Here is a 23,815-nt window from a genome sequence, read left to right as displayed (position 1 = left end):
CTCTGGCTTCCGGCCGGGCCCCGGGCGCCGTGAAAGTGGGCTCTTCCGTGGGCTCGGCTCCAGGCCTTCGCCCGTCCTGTCCCCGGCAGCCTTCAGCGGGGGGCTCCCCGTTTCAGAGACCCCAGTGGAGCTGGGCCTAGGCTGTCCAGGGTCACGCAGCTGTAGAGGGGCAAGGTGAGCATGTGTGGTGCGCAGGTGCCTCAGTTTCTCCGGCAGACGAGGGAGGTCCCATCTCACCGGCCAGGCTAGCACCGGGGCGGGGGGGGGGGGGGTGTGTGTGTGACAAAGGCTGCTGGGTGTGCTGTGACTTTTTACCAGCGGCTCAAAACTTTCCCTTGAATAATCTGTTTTAGAGTCTTCCCAGGAGCTCCCCTTCTGACCATTCCTGTCCACCCGGACAGTGGCAGAAAGTGGTTCCTAGGACGCCCGGGGGCTCAGCGGTTGAGCATCTGCCTTCAGTTCAGGGCGTGACCCCGGGGTCCCGGGATCGAGTTCCCCACCGGGTCCCCCACAGGGACCCGCTTCTCCTTCTGCCTGGGTCTCTGTCTGGGTCTCTCATGAATAAATAAAATCTTTAAAAATAAAAAAAAAAAAAAGAAATTTGTTTCTACGCTGCTAGGTCAATAACGGCAAGTGGTTACAGGGGAGAGAGTGACGATGCTCTAGGTCTCAGGAGGTGTGAGTGAAGGGTTCCGATGCCCGGTGTCAGCATTCTGCAACCTGCGTCCGAATGGTGCAGCGGAAACCACTGGAATATGCGTGTGCACTGTGCGGGGGTGGGGGGGTGGGGGGTGGGGTAGAGTGTGTGTGTGTGATTGTAGTGAATGTGCAGCACGTGTGGATGCGGTACGTGTGCCCCCTGCAGGGGTGGGTGCGTGTGAGTGTGCGAGACGCCGCCCCCCCCCGGCTGCCCCCCCCCGGGCTCTCTGGCCAGGAAGGCGAGGCCCGAGTCTTGGCCATACTTGGGCCTGGTCAGCGCGAAGCTGTCTTGGCCTCCGGCCTTGCAGGTCATTAGAGAAGACGGACAAACAGGAAAACAGGGCCAAGTGGGCCCAGGGCCTGGCACTCGAGGCGAGCGGGCCACGGCGCGGGGCTGGGCTGCACCAGCCTTGGCGGAGCGAGGCCAGGCTCTGCGGCGAGAGCAGGGTCGGCGGGCAGAGGGCGCCCGGGACAGCAGGGAGAGGGTGGGCTGCAGGGGCAGCCCTGGTGGGTGGGTGGGTGGGCTGCAGGCCCCGCCCTGGAGCCCCCGGAGGGAAGCCCCTCCACACGCGTGCCCGGACGTGAGCCCATCCGTGCCTGTGTGGGTGCCGAGTGCGTGCGCCCCTGTGGCCGTCCGGCGGTGCGGGAGGGAGACAGAGGCCTGCAGCCCGCCCCCTCCTAGGGCAGGTAGCTGCAGGTGGGGGGGGAGGAAGAGGGTGGGGGTGTCCCTGGCTCCCACAGGATCCTGGGGAGGAAGCTGGCTGTCACAGGGGTGCATTAAGCCCTGGCTTGAACCCGCCCCACCCCCTCCCTTCCTGTCCCTCATCTCCGGTGGCCCTAATTGAGGAGGGGCAGGCACCAGCACTCACGTAGTGGGGATTCCACGAGCTCTCACCCCTTCCTCCCCGGGGCCCAGCAGGGACAGAAGGAACCTGGCTGGGAAAGGAGTCGCGCCGTGCCACCAAGAAGCTGTGTGGCCTTCAGTCAGCCTCAGCCATCTCTGGCCTCAGTTTCCCCACTTTTACAGCAGAGCTGCTGAGTTGAGCGATCTCCCAGAACCCCGCCGGACCTGACCTCCCAATAAGGTGGACCCCGTGGGGACGGAGTGGGGGGACAGGCGGCGGCTGGGGGTGTCGGTTGCCTGCCGGTCACAGCCAGGCCTAGCCGGGGACCAGCCTGGGAGGGCTCAGGCACCCGGGAGTGGGGGGCAAGGCGTCCTGGGGACAGACCCAGGAGGGCCCGGACAGGAAGGGCAGCGCAGGAGGCCAGGAGCCTACTTCCCGGTGCCCCAGGCAGGAGGCCAGGAGAGGCACGTGGGGGCGGGGAGGGAGAGGAAGTCCCCTCCTGGGCAGGTCACTCCCAGAGGCCGGGCTGGGGCGGGGCAGGGGATGGGGAGCAGATCTGAGCTCCTGGGCCACCTTCGCAGCCGCCACTGCCCAGCTGCCCGGAGCCCAGAGAGCCGAGCCAGGTAAGGGGCTTCGGGGGGCCCCGGGGACAGTGGCCTCTCCTGCCCAGCCCCAGCCCTCCGCCGGCCGCCTCTCCCGGGCTGTGCGAGGGTGCGTGGGGGGAGGCGGTCTGGACGTGTGCTCCGGATCTGCGGGCTGCGACGTGGGTCCTAGGACACGCTCACGCATCTGCGCGACGGCTCCTTTCTATCTTAACCTGCTCGGTACTGGGGAGCACAGCGGGGCCCGGGATCCATGACCTCACCGACCTCCATCCGACCGAGCATGCCTCCCCACCGCTGGGACCCCCCCCCACACAGGCACCCCGCCACCCTGGCACCCAGTCTCTAGGGGCGCCTGTCGAGAGACTAGGCCCCTCGGTTGGGAGGCTGAGCCCGATACCCTGTGTCCCCCAGGCGCTCGAGACACCTGCCCCGGCCCCACCATGCTCCTGGCATCCACCACCTCGGGTAAGGTTCCAGCCCCCGGGCCCCAACCTGTCCCCCCACCAATCCCTCCTCGGGGACGAGCCAGGTAGGCCGAGTGGGCTTGCAGAAGCAGAGAAGCCCCCCTTTCGGAGACTCCTTCACCCTCCCTGTCGGGGCTGCCAGTGCGGGGAGGCGCGGGCACGGCCCTGCGTGCTCATGGGGGGGGCTGCCCCCCCACACGGGCCAGGAGTGGTGAGCGCTCCGCTTCGGGCCGGGGCCTGGGAGGCGGCAGGGAAGCGGGGGCCCAGGTTGACGCGGCTCAGCCACTGGCCCTGCCATCGGGCCCAGGGCCCCCCGCAGAGCACATACCCTAACGGGGCCTCTTCCTCCACCCGCCCAGCTGTGCCCCGGACCCTCTCTCCACCTACTCCAGCTGGCAACGGCAGCAGGGAGCTGCTGGACACCCGGGACCCGCTGCTTGTCCAGGCCGAGCTAGCCCTGCTCTCCACGGTCTTCGTGGCTGTGGCCCTGAGCAACGGCCTGGTGCTGGGGGCCCTGGCGCGCCGGGTCCGGCGGGGTCGCTGGGCACCCATGCACGTCTTCATTGGCCACTTGTGCCTGGCCGACCTGGCTGTGGCTCTGTTCCAAGTACTGCCCCAGCTGGCGTGGGATGCCACGGACCGCTTCCGTGGGCCTGATGCCCTGTGCCGGGCAGTCAAGTACCTGCAGATGGTGGGCATGTATGCCTCCTCCTACATGATCCTGGCCATGACGCTGGACCGCCACCGCGCCATCTGCCGCCCCATGCTGGCATACCGCCACGGAGGTGGAGCTCGCTGGAACCGGCCGGTGCTGGTGGCCTGGGCCTTCTCGCTCATTCTCAGCCTGCCCCAGCTCTTCATCTTTGCCCAGCGTGACGTGGGAAATGGCAGTGGGGTCCTTGACTGCTGGGCCCACTTCGCTGAGCCCTGGGGCCTCCGAGCCTATGTCACCTGGATCGCCCTAATGGTCTTTGTGGCACCTGCCCTGGGCATCGCGGCCTGCCAGGTGCTCATCTTCCGGGAGATTCACGCCAGCCTGGTGCCGGGGCCAGCAGAGAGGGCTGGGGGGTGCCGTGGAGGGCACCGGACCGGCAGCCCCAGCGAGGGGGCCCGGGTGTCCGCAGCCATGGCCAAGACGGTGAGGATGACGCTGGTCATTGTGATCGTCTACGTGTTGTGCTGGGCGCCCTTCTTCCTCGTGCAGCTGTGGGCAGCGTGGGACCCGCAGGCACCCCTGGAAGGTGGGTGTGGCTGCGGCCAGGGCGGTGGGGGACCTTCGGGCTGGGCCGCGCACGCGCCCTCACCCCGCAGACATACGCCCCAGTGAGCAGACGGGGTCACTGCACCTCTGCGTGGACACCCTCAGCCCCAGCCCGGACTCTCCCCGCCCACAGGGGCCCCCTTCGTGCTGCTTATGTTGCTGGCCAGCCTCAACAGCTGCACCAACCCCTGGATCTACGCCTTCTTCAGCAGCAGCGTCTCCTCCGAGCTGCGCAGCCTGTTCTGCTGGGCCCGGAGTCGGGCCCCACCCAGCCCGGGGCCCCAAGAGGAGTCCTGCGCCACGGCCAGCTCCTTCCTGGCCAAGGACACTTCCTCCTGAGGAGCCAAGGGGCGCCTTCCTTCCAGAGGCTCTGCGAGGCCCGGCTGCCTACCTGGGGCTGGCCCTCGGACCCCTGGGGGGAGGAGACCCTCTGGGAGGGGGCTCCGGGACTAGGAGCCAGAGGTCAGCTCCTTGGGGCCGAGCGTGGGGGGGCTAGGGCGGCAGCCGGGGGCCGCGTCTGGGGGGCGCACAAGGCCTCCACGCAGCGGGTGCCTGCCCCTGACATGGAGGCTCCCCGGAGCCCGGGAGGAAGGAAAGGGGTAGGGGGCCTCTCTGCTCCCCCTCTGCCCTCCCCTCTCACTCTGTCCCTAATAAAAGATCCAGCTCTTTTTCCACCCAGCGGGTCTCCTTGGATCAGGGTAAGGGCGCTTGTCGGGCAGCGTGCAACGGCATTCTCGGACCCCCACCGGACACCGGACCCCCGCTCGGACGGCCGTGTGCCGAGACCCCCGCCGCCTTTGCCGAGCGCCCCGCATCTGGCCGTGCCCCCGCCTGCCCCCCGAGACAGAGGACTGGCTTGCACGGGGGTCAACACGCAGGCCTTTATAAACGGCAGCCAGCACCTGCCGGCCGCCACCGGGCTCGCACCCAGCGCCCGGCAGCCACCGCCAAGCCCTCACAGCAAAGCCAGGGTCGGGGCAGGCAGGGGCGCGTCGGGGCAGCCGTCTCCTCCTCTGCGAAGGGGCAAGAGCAGGAGCCCGGCACCGGCCACACAGGGCCAGGGAGATGCCACAGGTGGCCACGTCGGGGGGGGGGACGGCTGCAGAGCGGCCGGCAGCGCCTCAGTGCTTAAGGGGAGAGTCCAGGCCCTGGGGATGGGACGCCGAGGGGGACGCCGGGGCCCCGGAGCCGCGGGAGAAGCCTTTGCTCCTACCCAGGCGGCCGGAGGCCGGAGGCTTCAGGCTGCAGGGCCCGGGGCCAGGGGAGCCGGTGGACGCGGGCCCCGCGCCCTGGCGGGCGGAGGTCTTTCCCAGGAGCTCCTTAAACACGGAATCCATGGTCTGTGCCACAGCCTAGAGGACAGAAGACGAGGGACAGCATCTGCAGAGCCCCCTCTCCCACCCTCCGGTCAGGCTGTCGCCACCCGAGCCACACGTGGGGCCTTCCTCCCTCTGCTGCCCAAGCGTCCGCTGGAACTCGTTCTCATTCCACAACCGAGGTCCTTGGCCACTTTCCTGTCACCACACCCCTCCTACCCACCGGTCCCGAAGCCGCCGCCCCTCCTCCCTGCCTGGTTTCCCTCCTGCCGCTTTTGGTGGGGGGGTGGGTCACAGCCACCTCTGGGGACGGCAATTCTCAGCCCAGCCCTGACGTGGGGGTCCCTCTGGCTGAGTCCCAGGTCCCCTCTCTCCTCCTACCTACTCTCTCCCTGGCTGAGGTCACAGCCACCCCCGACCCCCGGGAGCACCACTGTGCTGGAGCCTCACGGGTCAGCGTCCACCCGCACCCCACCTGGCGCTGCCTGCTGCCTGCACCCCCCTTCCATGTCCTGGCTGCCCACCCCTCCCCTACGCCTGACTCTGGCTTCTCTGGCATTAGCGGCCATGTGACCTAGCTCGCCCCCTGGTCCCCGACTCCCGGCCGGGCCACTGGGCCTCCGCCGGCACACCGCATGCTCTTGGGCTCTCTCCCTGGCGCATGTCCCCAGGGCTTCTGTCTTAGCCCAGCGGTGCTCACTGGGAGCCCACAGGTGGGCGCGCTCCCCAGAGCAGAGAGCCGTGTCTCCCCAGGGTGCCCCCTGGCCGGGGCCATGTTCAACACCCGCGGTCTCCCGCACTGAGAACCAGCACCCTGCCGGGCTTCCCAGGCGGCCACCCACTCCGGCATCTCTTCCCCCGGGCCCTTTCATCCTCCTCGGGCACCAAGCACCTGCTGGGTGACTGCCTGTCACCCGCCCTGGCTCTAGATGCCATGCCTGCCTGCGAGTCCCACTTGCCACTCCCCACTCCAGAACGTGAAGCCCAACCGCAGGAGCCCCCGTGTGCCCCTCAACCCTGCTTCTGGGCTCGTCCTTCCCCTCTGGCCTCATCCCCTTACTGGCCTGCCCCTCCCTGGGCTGGGCTCAGCCAGCAGGTGTGGAGCCAGGAAGGGCAGACCCGAGCATCAGGAGGAAAAAGTCTGGTTTCTAAAGTGACGCAGACTCCCCGGGAGAGGTGTCCCCCGCCCCCCCCACCTGCCACACAGCCAGTCCCAGCTCTCACCTTGTCTACCTCCACGTATCGCTCCGGGGAGGTGGGGACCAAGCAGTGTCGTCTGTGCCCGAAGGGCCCCCCGGGTATGCCCAGGGGGGCCTCAGGCGGGGTGCATGGCTCTGGCCTGCAGGGTACAGACAGTGAGCCCACAGGGGCCCCTCCCGGGGCAGGGCACTGCCAAGGTAGGGGGAAGAGCGAGGCCGGCCCAGCGGGTCCCTCACCTGGACGGCTCTCCCCCACCTGGGCCCCTCTGCACGTGGCCAAAGTCAGAGCCCACCCCTTGTGACCTGGCCCAGCACCTGCTGCCTGGGACGGGTTTCACTCCCCAACAGCAGTGCTCAGGCCGAGGTGGGCAAGTGGGGCCACCAACATGAGTCTCCCCCTCGCTCACCGATGGCCAAGTTCCACGGCCAGGAGGACCTCTGGACTGCTCACCAGCTCCGCTGCGACCTGTGGCCCCTGGCCCGCCGAGTGCTTCTCTGCACTAGGGTCAGAGGGACAGCCTGCTGAAAGCGCGCCTTCCGGGCCAGGCTCTGGGGGCCGGCGGGCCCAGTGTTGGCCAGAAGGGGTCTGGGGCGCCCAGGCCTAGGGAGGCTAGGACTCGGGCAGGGGAAGGGCCAGAGGCCCGGGTGAACGAGAAGCAGCTCACTCACCCCACGGGCAGCGTGATGTACTTGTGGGGAATGAGCCCCCGGGCGCCCGCGCACTCGCCCCGCCACCAGTCGCCCGACGCCCGCTCGTACAGCCGCAGCACATCCCCGCGCTGGAAGCTCAGCTCCTGGGCCGTGCGGCCCGTGTAGGAAAAGCAGGCCACGGCCTCCACGCCGCCGTCCAGGTCTGGGGAGAGAAGGGGGTCCGAGCTGGGAGGGGGAGTGGGCACCCAGGGCGGGGACAGGACGGGGCCCTCCTCCTCTCCCCCTCACCATCCTCCTGGGCCGAGGTCCCGGCTTCCAGCTCCGGCTCGTTCTCCCCAACCAGGCCCTCCAGCTGGGCGTCCCTGAGGTCAGAGCGAGGCATCTGAGTAGACGAGAGGGCTCCCCCTGCTGGACCCCCCACCCTGGCACGCGACGGGCATACCCCAAGCAGCCGGTGGAAGGCGGTGCCATGCACTTCTCATAGATGGGGCCGGGCAGCAGGGTCGGGGGTGGGAAAACCCGCGCGGGCTGCACGATGAGAGTCTGTACCAGCTGGTTCACCCGACCCTGCAAGGCCACTGGGTCCTGGCCGGCGGGCACGGGCAGCAGGGTCGGCCCAAAGCACACGGCCAGGTTGTAGGGATCCATCATGTTCTCATCGCTGTACTGAGCCAGGCTGCGGGCACACGCGGGTCACAGGCAGGGGACTCCCCAGCTGGGGTCCCCTGCACCCCCAGCGCCAGCCCCCCTCGCCCCCAAGAAGCACTCACTGGTTGAGGAAGGCGAAGAGGTAGCGCAGGACCACCAGCACCGGTCCGGGCAGCTGGGCCAGGAGGCGGCTAACGTGCTCCACCCGCTCGGCCACGGCCTCCAGCTCTGCGGCCCCGGGCCGCCCCCCGTGGGGAGAGAAGCCCGTGAGTGTGGCCACGGCCACAGGGAAGCGGCCCCTCCCACCCGGCCAGCCTCAGGCCCCGGCCTCACCGGCCGAAGCCAGCAGCTCTTTGAACAGGTCCGGTGGGAAGAGCGGGGGATCCAGGCTCCGGAAGTAGAGCTTCAGCACCCCTGCCACCGAGTCCAGGTCGTGGGCCGTACAACCCTCCACCAGTGGGTCCTCCCCTGAGGGCGGCACGGGGCGCAGGAGGCGATCGCGCCGGCTCTGGCGATGCCCCCGCCCCTGCCCCATCCTGCCTGTCCCTACCTCTCTCGAAGGCTTCACGGATTTCAGAGACCCGGGGCTGGGCGCCCGACACCCGGAAGATGCCCTCGTGCTGCAGGCCTGAGGGAGGATGAGAGCCGGTGGGTGCCGGGTCCCCTCTCCAGCCGGTCCGGGGCCGGTGCCAGGGCCGAGGGCCAGGCCGGCAGCAGGAGGGCCTGGGTCTGGCTTACCATTGAGGTTGATGAAGCGGACGCAGCTCTCCACCACCAGGGGCACGGGCTGGCCTGAGCTCTGCGGACAGAGGGGGTTCACTCACTGTCCCTCCGTGTCACTCACTGTCCCTCCGTGTCACTCGCTCCCTTGTATCTTTCTCTTACAAGCCATGGGTATCGGCAACGAGGTTGGCGTGTGGTTTGTGACATCCGCCAGTTTAGGCAGCGCCTGACATTGTTTGCTGTCTGTCTACTGCAAGCAACTTCTGCGTGTTGACCTCGAATCGAGTGACACTGCAAATCTCAAATTTGTTCATTTAAATCGTCCGTTGGCTCTTTTGAATACGGACGGACTGCATAGTCGCTTCATAACAAAGGCTAGCGCTATTTCTTCTTGGACCTTTCTCGCCCCCCGCACCCTGACCTCTAGGACCCTCCCTCCACACCACGTCAGCCAGAAGCGGGGCTTGTGGGTTCCACGTCGCACATGCGCCTGCCTGAGGCTTGCTCTAGATGCCTGTTACTAGCTAAGGACGTTCCCTTCCATCAGTGGAGACCTGACAAAGGCCCATCCAGGAAGGACGGTTGACCAGTTGTTGGCAATGGAGGCGACACTGGGGTCACAAGCACCGGGCTGGACAGAAACCAAAATGCGGGGTAGCGCCCGCACTCAGCTGGAGCGTGAGGCAAAGCCAGTACCTGGATAAACTTCTCCATGTCTCCCCCGAAGAGTTTCTGGTTATACTGGGAGCTGGGGCGGGGGTGGCGGCTCTTTTGCAGTTTTCTCTGTGTGTACTGGGTCCTGTGGTGAACGGAAGTTGGCTCTGAGGGGAGCGGGCATGGAGTAAAGGCTGTCCCACCCCGAGTCCTGGAGCCCGCGATGTGGTTCCAGAACCCACGGGGCCAAGTGACAAATTTAAGAGATAGAACCGTGAGCAGCAGAGCTGGGCCCCGAGGAGGGGTGGGCTGGTGACACTGCAGCTTGGCCCCCGCGGAACAACCACTGCAAAGAACACACCGGCCCTGGGGCAGCCCAGGGTGTGATCCTAGAGACCTGGGATCGAGTCCCACGTGCTTCTCCCTCTGCCTGTGTCTCTGCCTCTCTCTCTCTCTCTCTCTCTCTCCCTCTGTGTCTCTCATGAATAAATAAATCAAAAAAAAAAAAAAAAAGAGCACACCGGCCCTGCACGACGCACTCACCAAGACACCTCCCGCTCCTCCTTGTCACCTGGGGAGTAGAAAACATTGATGAGCTTTTCAGGCCAGGAGGTGAGCACCGCCCTGGGCAGCGCCAAGGGGCCGGGCTCACAGGGTAGGGGCCGGGACCCTTGCTGGGGTATTGCCAGCATGCCCGCCAAGCTCTCCGGGCGGAGAGGAGCATGGGCCGCATGGGGTCCCCACGCAGGAGGGTCGAGGGCCAGAGGCAGGGCCCACCTCGCTCAATGGCCTCCTGCAGTTTCTCATGCTTGGCCTGCAGCTTGGCAAGGATGCTCCGTCCGCTCAGGTACTCCTGCAGCTTCTGCGAAGCCCCGAGAAGTGTCCGAAGTTTTAATCCCAGCTCTGGCCCCTCCCTGTGGCCTGCCCCCCACCCCCACCCCCCCCTTCCCACCATGATGTAGAAAGTCTCGGTCTCCTGCTGCTGGCCTCGTCTCCGGCCAGCCTGCCGAGCCCCCGGGTCCGAGCTGGTGGACTTGAGGGACTCGGTGGAGGGGCTGGCTTGGAGGGAGTCGAGCACGTCCCCGTCTTCCGATGCCACCACCTCCAGCAGGGCCTGCAGTGTGGCCTTCAGAGTCTTGCTCACCTGGGGAGAGGACAGCACCAGGGCCGGAAGAAATGGGGCAGGAGCGAGGGACAGGAAGGCCTAGTCGGGAGGAAGGGGGCGTGGAGGCCGCTGCCCCCTGGCTCCAGGGGTCCGGGTCCGTGTCCCCGCCCCGAGCCAGGGTGCTCATACCTCCTCCGTCTCGATGGTCTGTCGGTCCAGGCGGCTCTGGATATTCTGGGCTCTGGGCAGAATCTCATCCCGCAGCTCCATCTCCACCCGGATCTCGGCCACCTGTGCAGGGCAGCGTGCAGGGCGCCGAGGCTGAGCCCGGGCCCAGAGGCGGGGGCGCGTGGCGGGGGGCGGCCCCGCGCGGGACCCCAGCACTTCTCGCCCACTGACACTCGTGCCCCGACACCCACGGCAGCGCTACTCATAAGGGCCCGGGGACGGAAGCGAGCCGAGTGTCTAGCAGCTGATGAGTGGAAAAGCAAGAGCAGCACGTCCATACGAGGGGATGTCACTCAGCCACAAAAACGAGTGGCCCCCCGGCTGATGGGCGCTACACGGGGGGCTGGGGGGGACCTAGAAAACATTCTGCTCAGTGAAAGGAGCCGGCCACAGAAGGCACACATCACACGAGCCCATTGCCACGGAAGGTCCAGGAGAGGCAAAGCGAGACACAGAAAGGAGACGAGCGGGTGCGGGGGGCTGGGGCAGGGGGTGCGTGGGGGCTGCTTCATGGGCCCAGGGTTTCTTTCGGGGGGTAGACGTGTTTTGCCACGAGCTCATGGTGATGGTTGCATAACTCGGCGAATAGTGCAAAACACATGGGATGGTGCGCTTCAACTTGGCGAATTACACGGCAGGTGATTCAGACCTCAACAACGCTGTTGATTATTTTTGAAAACATAATCAGGAGGACTGGGGCCTGAGACAGAAGAACGGCCCCCTCTCATCAGGCAGAAATAGATTCCCGAGGCAAAACGTGAGTGGCTCGGCGAGGTGGGGAGAGTGGAGGATGGGGGAGAAGGCCCCCAGAATCGAGAAATTCGTCTCCTCTGAACATTTAAGGATCCAGAGAGCCCTGGCATCAGGTGAAAATTGAGAGTGAAGACGTGGCTTATCCACGGGAGGCTAAACACACCCCGCTCTGTTCTCTGCAGGCCCCACCTACAGGGGTGCGGGAAGGCCCAGGTCACGGCGATGCAGGGGCACGCAGGGAGCCGCAGGGGGCCGCAGGGGGCCGGGAGCGGCTCAAGTCTGTCTGGGAAACGATACTGTAGCTCCTCTAAAAACTGCACCTACACCTGCCACACGAGCCGGCAATGCCACTGCTGGGTGTATCCTCCAAAGAAATGAAAGCAGGGGCTCAAAGAGAGATTTGCACACTCGTGTTCACAGCAGCCCAAAGCGGGAAGCAACCCAAGTGCCCATCAAGGGATGAATGGATAAGCAAAATGTGCTCTGTCCAGACACCGGAACGTTATTCAGCCTTAAAAAGAAGATCGAGGTGCCCGGGTGGCTCAGCAGTTGAGCATCTGCCTTTGGCTCAGGTCGTGATCCCGGGGTCCTGGGATTGAGTCCTATATTGGGCTCCCCACAGGGAGCCTGCTTTTCTCTCTGCCTCTCTCTCGGTCTCTCATGAATAAATAAATAAAATCTTAAAAAAAAAAAAAAAGACAGACAGACATGGTCCCTGTGCTCGGGGAGGCTAGTGCCAGGAGGGCGGCCCAGGCAATAGAGAAGCACATAAGGCTATTTCAGATTGCATTCAGAGCACTGAGGTACATGGTGACTCAATACAATCTTAAAAAAAAAAATAGGAAGGAGATCCTCTCACAGGCTACAACTTGGATAAACCTCGAGGACACTATGCCGAGCAAAACCAGCAAATCACAGATGATTCCACTCATATGAGTGACCCAGAGTAGTCTTGATATAGATTCATAGAGACAGGAAGTAGGTTGGTGGGCGCTGGAGGGCTGGGGGAAAGGGAGGGGGCGTGAGTGTCTCCTGGGGACAGAGTTTCAGTCTGGGAAGATGGAAGAGTCCTGGAGATGGAGGGTTCCACAACAGTGTGAATGTGCTTAGTGCCACCGAACAACACACTTAAAAATGGTAAAAATGGCTTAAATGGGGGCACCTGGTTGGCTCAGTGATCCGAGCATGTGACTCTTGGTCTTGGGGTCTTGAGTTCCAGCCCCACATTGGCTACAGGAATTACTAAAAAAAAAAAAAACAAAAAAAAAAAAACAAAAAACAACAAAAAAAAAAAAACAAAGAAACCCTACACACACACATATACAATCAGCTATACATATAGAGTTAAAATGGTAAATCTTATATATGCTTTACCAGAATCATAAAAAAAAAAGTCTCTCCAGGTCCTAGGGAACATTAACATTAGAAGAACCTCCCCTCAACCCATACAGTTAGCAGAAAACTAGAGATGTAGCCTCTGGAAAGGATAAATCAGAGGGCTTCTGGACTTGGGGACACTAGTCACAGCTAAAGAAGGAGAAACAAATTCCTACTGACGCGAAGGAAGCAAGCAGCCGCTGCCATCTGGAGCTGTCCAGACGGGACTTGGTGTTATCCTACTGAACATAAGGAATGTCACAGAGCATCAGCATCAGACAAGGTCACTCGGTGGCCATGAGAGGTGAAGACAAAAACAAGAACTTTATCCAAGCCTCAAAAATAACCAAACCTCCCCCTGTTCAGGTAACAGGAGTGACTGCTGCTTTAGCGTCCCTCATCCCCCCCCCCCACCTCCTGCCTTCTAGACAAGATTTATGAAGACATCCAATCAGAGTTACCCCTGCTTCCCCACAGTATCTAGGCCAGAGCTGGAGCTGGGTCCCTCCCCCAAATCCTCTAGTCTCAGCCCAGGTCCTACTAGTCCTTTCTAGCACCGTTTTACCAGGATGCCCCACGCTCCCCACCATGGGGGTCTCCCTCAAAGCAATGGTCCAAGTCCCCGAGGGGAAGTCTCCTGTTGACAAGCTCTGCTCAAGCACATCGGATATCTAATCCACCACTCAGCACCTCCTCTGAAATATGACCTGATGGCCAAGAATTGCCAGCCATTTGAGGGAAGCTCTAAAATGAAAGAGAAAGGCGAAAGCAAGCTTTTCTCTCTTTCTTTTTTAACTGCAAAGAAACTAGAAAATGCAGGGAGCAGAGAAAAATGTCCAGAAAACAAAAATGAACATTTCAGAATGATTTGAGATGATATGTCCACAAAACAAGAACAAAGGGTTATTTTAAGATTTTTATTTATTTATTTGAGAGAGAGAGAGAGAGAGAGAGAATGAGCATGGGGGACAGCAGAGGTGGAGGGAGAAGCAGACTCCTCACTGAGGAGGGAGCCCACATGGGGCTCCCTCCCAAGATCTCAGGATCTTGACCTGAGGCAAAGCAGATGCTTAACTGACTGAGCCACCCAGGCAGGGACCCCCAAAGCATCATTTTAAATAGGAACCTGGAAAACAAAACCGAACTTTTCAGAAACAAAAACTACAAAAGTAAATTTTTTAGAATATTCAACAAAGGGTTGAAAGAGATAGTTGAAGAAATCTCTAAAAGAGCAGAACTAAAAGGCCTAGAGGTGAGGGAATAGGAAAGGGAAAAGAGGAAAATTAGAGAATCAATCCATGAGGTCCAACATCCAATTATAAGCATTCCTAAAAGTGAGAGAAAAGAAAATTAAGAGGAGGAAATAATCAAAGCAATAATATGATCCCCAAACCTAGGGCCACACCACTCCAGACAATGCCCACCGGCTGCCCAGCACCGTGAAGGAAAAAGGATCTCCCGAGGAGCATCATCATAAAATTTCACCAGGCAGGAAAGAGACTCCTGAAAACATTAGGGAGAAAATGTGCAGGTCGCACACCAAGGATCAGAAATCAGAAGGGCATTGGAGCGATGCCCAACGGTCGAAAGGGAAACCGATTTTCAACTCTGAATTCGATATCCAGCTAAACTATCAATCAATTTGAAGGCTAGAATCCAGGCATTTTCAGACAAGAGAAGTCACAGATGAGGAGCCGGGGGCCGGGCTGCGCTAGGGTTAGCCCTGAGTGGAAGGAAGTCAGTTGAAAAGCAACTAGCCACGTGCTATGCAATTTGAACCCAGGGAGGGAAGCACCAGAAGCAGCAGCTAGGAGACTGGGAAGTAGCGTTTGTGAGGAGCGGAATCGAGAACAGAAAAGGTGAATCAGAGAACTGCCATGTGCCATCGTGAGCCTTGAGTAACACTTGACTCTTTCAAATATGACTCGGATCAAAATAATAGATTAATGCTTCTCTCTCTGCCTCTCTCTCTCTCTCATGAATAAATAAATAAATCTTAAAAAAAAAAATAGGGCAGCCCTGGTGGCGCAGTGGTTTAGCTGCGACCCGGGATCAAGGCCCACGTCAGGCTCCCTGCATGGAGCCTGCTTCTCCCTCCACCTGTGTCTCTGCCTCTCTCTGTGTCTCTCATGAATAAATAAATAAAATCTTAAGAAAAAAGAAAAGCTAAAAAAAAACAAAATATAGATTAAAAAGCTAAAAGCTCCATGAAACCCCTGTCCACTCACAATGCCCATGTGGACAAACTGGGGAAAGAAAAGGAATAATTGTAAACAAGTAAAAGGATGCCAGCTACATTCTACTGCTTGTATGGTTTATTTCCCCTCAACTTGGCATGATGAAATGTCTAAACATGCAGAACATTTGGATGAAAAATGTATGAACAGCTAGATGCCCACCTACTATCTGGCGTCCACCTGGCGGTATTTTTACTGTGTTTGCTGTGGTGGGGGAGGGGTGCATTCATTGGCAGTACTGCAGGTTGCTTGTTTCAAATGCCAGTGGAGAAACTTCTAGACAGCCTCATTCGCCTCCAGGCCATTGAATGAGGGTCGGAGAAATAAGCTGCTTTCAGGAGTCTCCACTCCTTTGCAAAGTGGCATTCATTGGACTTAAGGAGGGTCACAATGAAGGCCAGAGAGCTGCAAAGACCTTTGTGCCAATGCCTGGGGCATTAGGGGCCGGGGCAGTGACCCTCACCTCATCTCCTTCGTGGGGGTGGTAGTCAAAACGCAGTGGGGGGCAGAAGGCGACTGCATGCACCTCCAACACCTTGGCCTTGTCCCCTGGAGGATCCAGGGCCTCCACGGCCTCTTCCAGGCTGCCCAGGCCCTGCATCTGGGAGGCTTGGGTCCGGCTCTCAGCAGCCGTGTAGCTCCGGAGCACCTGCCCCAGGGCTAAGTGGAATCCTGTGTCGCAGCACTGGGGAGGAGGCAAGCATGTGGCTCGGGTGGGCCCCCGGAGTACGGGCCCAAGCCCCTGCCTGCCCACCCAGTACTCACGTCCATGAGGTCCAAGACGTCACGCAGGTAGTAGTTGCTGACAGCAGCATTGACACTGGCCAGGCTGAGCAGGTACTCGTTGCGCGCCTTTGTGCACTTGAGTTTGTGCTCCAAGAACTTGGCCTGACGCTGCTCAAGGCCACACAAGTACAGCAGGGTCACCTACTCGGCCAGCAGGCCAGCCCCCATCTGCGGCCTTCCACAGAATCTCCACCTCCACGGGGACACCTGCAGCCGACGTCCCACAGGCCCCTCCCACCACATGGCCCAGAAGTCCCAATGTCTTCTTCCCTTGCCCCACTCTGCCGCACCCTGCCACGGACACACACCCCACAACCCGGGCCGGTAGCCCCAGTTCTGCATCAACTCCTCCTGGCTTGGTACCTCCCCAACCTCTGGGGGCAACCTCCAGCCTCCTCTCCGTGCACATCACCCAATCGCCCATCCTATGTGCCTTGCTGCCCCTCTGACACCTGAGAGCACTGCGTGAGGCAGGGGTGGTGGGGGGCGGGGAAGGCTTCCTAACTTGGGAGCACGGAAGTTCTCTTCCGGCCGGTGGGGGAGAGCTAGGAGCACGTAGGAGCGTGGGGGGGAGACTGTTCCACCACACACCCCCCCTCCCGTCGCGTCACCCACCCCGCTAGGGGAGCACTCCAAAGCCAGCAGAGTTGACTAGGCCCAGCCTTACCAGAGGGCCGTGGCTCTCCTCTCCCCAGCCCTGCCTTCTGCCTCCAAGCCCCACCTCCCAGCAGGCCCCGGCAGGCGAGGGCTGGGGATTCCAGGGACAAAGGCTGGAACCAGAACCTTCGAAGACAGATAGGTGCCCCAGGCCCACCTTTTCCACCAGCCGTCCTCCCTTCTTGAGGGAGCTCTTGCGCAGGGGCCCCGCCTCGGTGGCGGTGGCGGTGGCGGCGGCGGCAGCGACCGCAGAGGCGGCACTGCGGCCCGCCCGCTTCTCCTCCTGCCGCTCGGCTTCCCGGAGCTTGGCCTCAGCATTCACGCTCTCCATGTGGTACACCTGGTACGTCTTCTTGGCCTGCAGGGAGCACCGGGGCCAGGCCGCCCTCCTGAAGTCCAAGGCCGCGGCCAGCCCCCCCCCCCCCCCAGCGCATCTGGGGCTCGGAGCCGACGGCTGGCCCATCCCCACCGCGTGCCCAGAGCAGGGAGAGGGGCTGTGCTTGCCGTGCCCCCACCCAGGCCTCTCCCGGGCGCTCGGTCCTCGTGCGCCGGCCTTGGGGAGTTTGGGGAGCCGGGATGGGCGGGCGGGCCCTGTCCTCACCGTCTGAAGCTCCGACACCACCTCCAGCAGCTCGTCCTGCAGCTGTTGCTCCAGATCCTTACTCTGACGAGGAGGCCGAGCGTGAGCCCCAGTGCGGCTGCCCCCGCTGCCACCCATCGGCCCTCGAGGCTCCTCCAGCTCCCTGTGCCCGACACCCACGGGCCTCCCTGGACCCCGACGCCGTGCACGCCTCCCGCGCCCAGGGCGAAGGCGGCCTTACCCTCTTGACTATGCGGCCCACATCCTCTGCGATGTGACTCAGGCGCTGGGCCAGGGGCCCGGCCAGCACCTCGCTGAGGGTCGCGCTCTCCCGGCTCTGCTGCCGCGTCTGCTGCAGCAACACGGCCCAGCAGTGCAAGGGCGACAGGAGGGACGGCTCCTTCCTGGGGCAGAGGGGCGCTCAGGGCGGGAGCGGGGCCCCGCAGCCTGCCGGGCCACCCTGCCCCGCGAGCACCTACCGGAAGCTCTGGTGCTCGCGGCTGCTGCCCCCGAGGCGGCCGCCCCGGCCGGAGAAGCGCTCGGCCAGCTTGTCCAAGCCCCGGGAGTACTCCAGCTCCACCTCGGCGCGCCGCCGCATGAACTCGGCCAGCTCCTGCAGCAGCTCCCGCCGCAGCTCGCCCTGCAGCTCCAGGCAGCGCAGCTGCTCGCTCAGCTGCCAGCGCATCTCTGCGGGGGACGGCGGCTCAGGCCCGCGACCGGCCCAGGACCAGGCCCGAGGCCGGGGACGCGTGCTGGGCACAGCCCTCGGGGAAAGGGAGCTCTGGGCTACGGCTAACGGCCGGGCCGGACCCAGCCGGGGAAGACGGGAAGGCTGCTGTTCCAGGGGCAGAGGGAGGGCTGGGGCCTGCGCTGGCGGCGGGAACCCAGAGCGGCCCCAGCCCCGCGTCGCCCTGTCCCTGGCCAGGTGCCTTTCAGTTCGGCTTCCCATCACTCCCTGGTTCCTGGAAAGCCCCTGAGCTGTTTGCCCTGCCACTTCCTGCCTTTCGGGTGCCCACGACCCCAGGCAGGGTGGCCTCTCCTGCAAACACACACAGGCTGCCACGGCACCCTGCCGAACCCGCAGCGAACTCGTGGCCTTAGTAGCTGGGAACCCTGCCCCCGGCCCCCCAAGGAGAAAGGGCAGCCCCACAGTGAGGGCCGATGGCCAGAGCAGGCTGGTTGGAGCTGGCAAGCCAAGGGACGGACAGGGCAGGCCTGTTTTCTGTCCCCCATTTCCACTCGGCATCACCCATCCACAGGGCACCCCCACCCCCCGCCAGAGACAGCCACACCCGGGGCCCCCACACTGCTGGCTTTTGACACCTTATCGCTGGCTCGATTTGGCAACACTGCTTTCCCCACCAAAGCAAAGAACCGCCTGAATGGCAGGTTTAAGCAACCTGCTACAAACACTTCTGCCGCCCACTGGGTGCCCAGGTGCGCACGGGGGATCCCGGGGAATAATGCACTGTCTGGATTTCCGGCAAACAGGTCGCCTGCTTACTAACCCCATCCACGTCCCCAGGGAGGCACACTGATTGCTTTCCCCATCTTGCAGACTGTTGATGACATACCCAGTCTGGCCGGGCATGTTCCACATGAGGAGACACAGCGGCAAAGAGGGCCGACCAGCAGCTTGTGCCCGTGAAGCTGGGATGGGATTGGGGGTGCCGACCACAAGTGGGGGTGCCTGGGTGGCTCTCTTGGTTAAGTGTCTGAGTTCAGCTCAGGTCATGCTCTCGGGGTCCTGGGACCGAGCCCTGATTTGGGCTCTGCACTCATGGCGGGGGCAGGGGGGCTGCCTCTCTGGCTCCCTCTGCCCCTCCTCTCGCTCAGGCACACATGCACATGCTCTCTCTCCCTCTCTCTCCAATAAATAAATATCTTTAAAAAAAAAAACAGACGGGGATCTTTGCGTGGCTCAGCGGTTTAGCGCCTGCCTTTGGCCCAGGGCATGATCGGGGGGGTCCCAGGATGGAGTCCCGCATCGGGCTCCCCGCATGGAGCCTGCTTCTCCCTCTGCCTGGGTCTCTGCCTCTCTCTCTGTGTCTCTCATGAATAAATAAATTAAATCTTAAAAAAAAAAACAGATCACAAGCGGACACATATACACTAGAATGTCCAGGAGCAAGGGGCGCTGAGGAGGCGAACAGCAAGGTGAGGTCAGAGTGGCAGGTGGGGGCGGGGAGGAGTTCTCTTAGAACAGGTGGCCAGGAAGTGAGCAGGTGACAGAGGGGCCACGGGGCCACTCGGGAAGAGTGTTCTGGCCGAGAGAACAGAGAAGGCTGTTGGAAGCAGTGTGGCTGCAGGGGGAAAGCGGAGTCCTGCGAGAGGCCCGTGGTCAGGGGAGGATGTGCAGCAGGTCGCCGAGGGAAGGAGGAGCCCCAGCAGCTGGGCCACACGGTGGGGCTTCCCTCGGGCTGCTGCGGGGAGGCCAGGCAGAGGGCGGGTGACACACAGAAAGCGCCCGGCCAGGCTGGCACCTCCTGAACCAGTCTAGGCAGAAGTCAGCGAGGGCTCAGAGCAGGGAGCGGGCCTGGGAGGGGGTGACAAATGGCATTTCTGTGCTGCCAGCGACTTCCCAGGGGCGGTGGGCGCGGGGCAGCCTCCCAGGGGTGCACCTGCCCGGCATCCCCATCGCCCCCTCTGCTCTCCGTTTGGAGAAGGCATCCTTCCTCCTGCCCGGCCCTCTCTCCAATTTGGCCTTGGCTGCACCCACATACAGTCCTCCAGCCCCTGCCCCCGCCCCCAGCAGTGCTCAGGGATGGGCCAGGGCCACAGCGCTCGCGCCTTCCGGGGGATTACTGAGGGAGTGCTCCTTCCAGGGCGGGGTGGAGCTGGGTGAAGAGGAGCCAGAGGTGGCCGGTGGCAGCTGCTCCCTTCCCTTCCGACAGTGAAAGCAGCGCAGGGGAGGGCAGCGCCAAGCGACCCAGAGCCTCTTTGTCCCCTCCGGGGCCGGCTCCGGCGCTCAGCTCCCCGGCCAGGTGAGTGGGCTCTATGCCCCTCGCAGTCTGGACATTCGTCACCGAATCAGGGTACCATTTGGGGGCTAAAAGGACCTCGCATTTCATTCTCAGGAAGACCTGAGAGGTCCCAGCTCACCTCACCTTCCTCTGGTGTTTGCCCCGCCCTCCCAAGCAATCTGTCCCTGGAGACCAATGGCAGCTGAGCGGTGTGAAGACAACAGCTCCCGGGGAGGGGGGGGGGGGCTCTTCCTTCTGCGAGGCCTGCCCTCCAACCCTCCAACCCGGACTCCCACACTGGCTGGTGTCAAGAACACCCGTGACGGAGCTTCCCCGGAGTGCAGTGAGCTGGTGCACGGCCCCCAGCCCCTGGGCCGTCACCCTCAAGCTGTCAGATCTCAGCTCCCATGCACCCCGTCATCAACCCTTCCCGGACCTCCCCTGCAACTGGGTCTGGCCCTCCTCCCTCCTTTCTTGACATCCGTGCTTTCCCTTTACAGGGGGCGTCATCATACACGAGCCTAACCGTCAGGGGTCGTCTGCTACGTGTCTCCCTCCGTCACAGGACCTGCGAGCCGGACGAGGGCAGGGCCTGGGTCTTTTGCTCAGGGTTGTATTCCCAGGGCCTGGGAGAGAATAGACGCGCGCAGAACATCTGTGGAAAGGAAGGATGGAAGCCTTCCACATCTGCTTCAGTTGCGCGGCTGGGTCTTGGGCCCCACCAACACTTCCTGTGAGCAAGGCGTACGGTCTCACTTCTGCTGACAAATAAAGCAGAAGAGAAGATGGCCACCCAAACCGCGACTGTGCTGACCTTTCAGAATTTAGGGTGTCAAGACAGTGGTCCTGGGTTTTTTGTTTGTTTGTTTGTTTTAGCATGGTAAGAAGTTTCTTTGGGGAGAGGAAGGGTTCAGGAGCTAAAGTCACTGGCGGTCCGGAGCAGGCAAGAAACTTTTTAAAGACAGCCTTGCTCGGATCCCCAGTTTTTCAGTGTGAATTAACTGATCCATATCTGCCGACTGAAGAGTTTCCAAAGTCCTCCAGCTTCTTGACATTTGGGGGAAGCAGGGATGGGGGGCAGTGTCTTCACCTGCGAAAGGATGAGGGCAAGGCTTGGAGGGGCAGCTCGGCCCGCACAGAGCCACCGCAGGCCACCTGAGGCCGGCTCCGGGCAGCAGGCCACCTTTCCCAGACGGGGAGGACTCAGGCATACTTTGGTGTAAATGGCTTGAACTGGGAAATTACGTTAGAACCCGCATCTGTGGGTCGGGCAGGCACCTCGAGGGTCATTTCCTTCTCCCTCGAAGGGGCTGTGCTGGGTGACCGAGCGCAAGGCCCTTCTCGCTGAGCTTTGGCTTCCTTCACTGGTAAACCGGAGCGAATGACACTGACATATGGGGTCACACATCTGAAGACTCAGGGAAACTTTAGGGCCCCAACTGCGGGCACTTGGATGCCACCTTCTTTCGTTTGCAAGAGTTAGCACGCCCTGGATAAGAGGGGCAGAAGCTGTCGCCCAAGGGTTTGCGAAGCTGATTTGCATGTGATTTGCACAGTGTTTATCAGAACCCAAGGAGGTCGGCGCCCCGCAGGCTTTGAAGCTGGCCCGCTGAATCTCTAAGCGGCGACCCGAGACCCCGAGACCCCGAGACCCCGACACGGCGGCCCTCAGCTCCCAGCCACCTCAGTGCCCAAGAGAGGGCAAAGGAACCGGTTTCCAGGCCAAGCTATCCCCAATCCAGGCGCTCGAGGCGCTCAGGCTCCCCTACCTGGACCTCCTCAGCAAAAGCAAGGTGCTCCATTTCACTCTGGCTAGAATGTCACTTTCTGGGGGGCAGCGGGTGCCCCCTTCCCTCCCTGGGTGAGGTGCAGGGAGCAGCAAGGAGGGCAGAGCGACCAAAGGAAGGGGGGAGGGAGCGGGGGGAGGAAAGGGAAACAGCCCGCGGCTGAGGGGCCCGGCGGGGCTCGGGGTGCGGGGAGGGCGAGCAGCGGCCGGGCGCGGCGGGCCTGGGGGGGCCCCCCCGACGCCGGGTCTCCGCAGGCACCCGCGCCGCAGCGCCCCGCGCCCTCTCACCTTTCACTTGCGCCTCGTACTCCGCCTGCAGCCCTCGCTCCCGGCGCAGCTTCCCGTGCGCGGCCATGGCTTCCGGGCGGCCGCGCCGTCGAGCCCCGCTGCTCCCACGCGGCCGCGAGCGCGCCGGGCCGGCCCTGGGGCTCTGCCGCCCGCACCCCCGCCCCGCCGGCCCCGCCCCGCCCCGCCCCGCCCCCGCCGCGGGCCCCGGGGCGGGGCGCCCCCCAGCCTGGCACCGCCGGGAGGGGTTTCCGGCGGGGTCCCCGGCGGCCGGACCTTGCCGCCCCCTCGCGCCCAGCGCCCGGCGTCCAGCAGGCTGGCACCCTCCGGCCCGCCCCCGCCCCGAGCCGCACGCTTCCCGCGCCGCCCCGGGCCCTGGATGCCAGCGGGCACTGATGCCACAGCTGCTCCAGGCCCTGGGCGCCCCGGGCCACCTGCTTCCCCCCGGACATCGCGCCGGACCTCCCGATCGCAACGCACCCTGCCCCACCCGAGCGAGCCAAGTGCTAGGAGCCTGCTGGGACGCCCGGGGTGGGAAGGGAAGGAAGGGCACCACCAGGGATCAGAACCTCAGCCACGGTTCCCTCAGGCCCCCTCATGGTGGGGAGCCCAGGCCATGGCTGAGGTTCCCCTTCTGCTCAACCCCATAGGGAGGAACAAGCCTCATTTCCCCATAGGTAGTTACCACTTCCTACCACTTCCTGCTGCCGGAAGAGCCTCTTCTGCCTTCTTTGGCCTGCCCTTGCACCTGCCCTGTCTTAGGCTTGGGGCTGGGGGTTCAGCCTTCGTCCTCCCCCCCTCAGCCATTGCAAAGCTGTAGCAAGCCTGGGGGCCAATCTGGGGGCCTCCCTCATCCGGGGGTGCTGGAGTCGCCCTCCACCCCTCTCTGCCAACCTGAAGCCAAAGGGCAATGGATCTGGTCCAGTAAACTGGGAAGGCAGGATGCAGGTGGCAGTTGACAAAGCAGACCAGACAACGGTCTTCAGTTGGGTGGGAGGGAATCCCTGGGGTACAGATGGTGGGCGGGGGGCGAGGGGCCAGGCAATTGAACTCCAGACTTGTGCCCCTGGAGGTGAGGCAAGCCTATAAGCACTAGTGCAAGGACTCCATGTAGACACGTGTGTGCAAGGATGTCAAAGTCAGTCTCAGTGCAAATGTGGGCACATGGGACCTCGACCCGCAGCTTAGGGGGAGGGAGAGTGGGGGAGACTGTGCAGGCACTTCCTGCCTGTAAGCTACGAGCAATCCTCTTGCTCAGAAGGGGAAAACAGACCTCCCCACCTCCCTGCCCTACAACCCTAACTCCCACCCAGGACCAAGGCCCTTCTCTAAGACACCACGCGTCCAAGGCGCCTGGGGTTGGAAGGCTCCGGGGCTGGCAAGACACCAGCAGGCCCAGGACCTGGGCTTCCAGGAGCTGACGTCAGCACTACCACTGTTGGGAGTCCTCCAGCAAGGCAGGCGAGCCTCCTACCCCTTCCCGAAGCATGTCCAGGCACTCCCGCCCCCAAACCTGTTCCTGTGTCAGGAACCCATGCCCCATACCTCATAAGCTAACCCCAACATGCCTTGGCCCCTACCCTCCAACTGTGCCCTGACCGGCCCCCTTTAGTCCCTCGCCCACCCAGCAGAGCCATGCACGGAGGGCAAGCCCACAGGAAACTGCTGCTGAACTCGCCTCAGCCCCTACTTTCAAATGCTCTCTTCTATCCTTTTATGGCTCCAGAAATACTCATGCGATGCCCCATTTGGCCGCTGCTTTAAAACTGACTTAAAAAAAAGGAGGAGGGGGATCCCTGGGTGGCTCAGCGGTTTGGTGCCTGCGTTCGGCCCTGGGCGTGATCCTGGAGTCCTGGATCGAGTCCCACATCGGGCTCCCTGCATGGAGCCTGCTTCTCTCTCTGCCTGTGTCTCTGCCTCTGTGTGTGTGTGTGTCTCATGAATAAATAAAATCTTTTTAAAAAGGGGGGGCATCTGGGTGGGTCAGCGGTTG

General features: G+C 62.8%; 2 protein-coding genes across 7 annotated transcripts; one reads left to right on the top strand and one right to left on the bottom strand.

Moving 5' to 3' along the window:
• The first annotated feature begins 1,558 nt into the window (after window positions 1–1,558).
• Window positions 1,559–4,548, top strand: AVPR2 (arginine vasopressin receptor 2). 2 transcript variants are annotated; one of them, XM_077888017.1, is made up of 4 exons: window positions 1,559–1,784; window positions 2,561–2,614; window positions 2,973–3,854; window positions 4,008–4,548. In XM_077888017.1, exons 2-4 carry the CDS (start codon window positions 2,590–2,592, stop codon window positions 4,211–4,213), a joined length of 1,113 nt encoding a protein of 370 aa, XP_077744143.1. In that variant the 5' UTR covers window positions 1,559–1,784; window positions 2,561–2,589; the 3' UTR covers window positions 4,214–4,548. The 2 variants fall into 2 exon arrangements, with proteins under 2 accessions (XP_077744143.1, XP_077744141.1); XM_077888015.1 differs by lacking the exon at window positions 1,559–1,784 and adding an exon at window positions 2,050–2,167.
• Window positions 4,549–4,741: 193 nt separating this feature from the next.
• Window positions 4,742–21,956, bottom strand: ARHGAP4 (Rho GTPase activating protein 4). Of its 5 annotated transcripts, none has more exons than XM_077887336.1 (23): window positions 21,826–21,956; window positions 20,278–20,841; window positions 17,268–17,475; window positions 17,030–17,192; window positions 16,810–16,872; window positions 16,366–16,566; window positions 15,531–15,659; window positions 15,229–15,450; window positions 10,360–10,461; window positions 10,018–10,209; window positions 9,843–9,927; window positions 9,609–9,636; window positions 9,108–9,210; window positions 8,427–8,487; window positions 8,239–8,316; window positions 8,022–8,156; window positions 7,811–7,916; window positions 7,483–7,716; window positions 7,329–7,402; window positions 7,059–7,242; window positions 6,797–6,889; window positions 6,415–6,529; window positions 4,742–5,226 (listed from the first exon to the last, which is right to left on the bottom strand). In XM_077887336.1, the coding sequence occupies exons 3-23, from the start codon at window positions 17,471–17,473 to the stop codon at window positions 4,996–4,998; spliced, it is 2,805 nt and encodes a 934-aa protein (XP_077743462.1). In that variant the 5' UTR covers window positions 17,474–17,475; window positions 20,278–20,841; window positions 21,826–21,956; the 3' UTR covers window positions 4,742–4,995. The 5 variants fall into 5 exon arrangements, with proteins under 5 accessions (XP_077743462.1, XP_077743460.1, XP_077743461.1 ...); XM_077887334.1 differs by having other exon boundaries at window positions 20,278–21,240; window positions 21,826–21,954; XM_077887335.1 differs by lacking the exon at window positions 21,826–21,956 and adding an exon at window positions 21,030–21,421.
• Between the last annotated feature and the right edge of the window lie 1,859 nt (window positions 21,957–23,815).

This window comes from Canis aureus, chromosome X (genome assembly GCF_053574225.1).
Source record: "Canis aureus isolate CA01 chromosome X, VMU_Caureus_v.1.0, whole genome shotgun sequence".
Lineage (NCBI taxonomy): Eukaryota > Metazoa > Chordata > Mammalia > Carnivora > Canidae > Canis > Canis aureus.
Note: the sequence above shows the minus strand (reverse complement) of the source record. Positions and strands in the feature narration are given on the sequence as shown.

Bases quoted from the DNA above. Each gene is read 5' to 3' on its own strand.
- AVPR2 (XM_077888017.1), top strand. From the start codon at position 2,590: ATGCTCCTGGCATCCACCACCTCGG. The intron at 2,615-2,972 runs GTAAGGTTCCAG...CCACCCGCCCAG, and splicing joins CCTGGCATCCACCACCTCGG to CTGTGCCCCGGACCCTCTCT. The intron at 3,855-4,007 runs GTGGGTGTGGCT...CCCCGCCCACAG, and splicing joins CCCGCAGGCACCCCTGGAAG to GGGCCCCCTTCGTGCTGCTT.
- ARHGAP4 (XM_077887333.1), bottom strand. From the start codon at position 21,892: ATGGCCGCGCACGGGAAGCTGCGCCGGGAGCGAGGGCTGCAGGCGGAG. The intron at 9,637-9,842 runs GTGGGCCCTGCC...TCTACTCCCCAG, and splicing joins GCAGGAGGCCATTGAGCGAG to GTGACAAGGAGGAGCGGGAG. The intron at 5,227-6,414 runs GTGAGAGCTGGG...TCTGTCCTCTAG, and splicing joins GATACGTGGAGGTAGACAAG to GCTGTGGCACAGACCATGGA.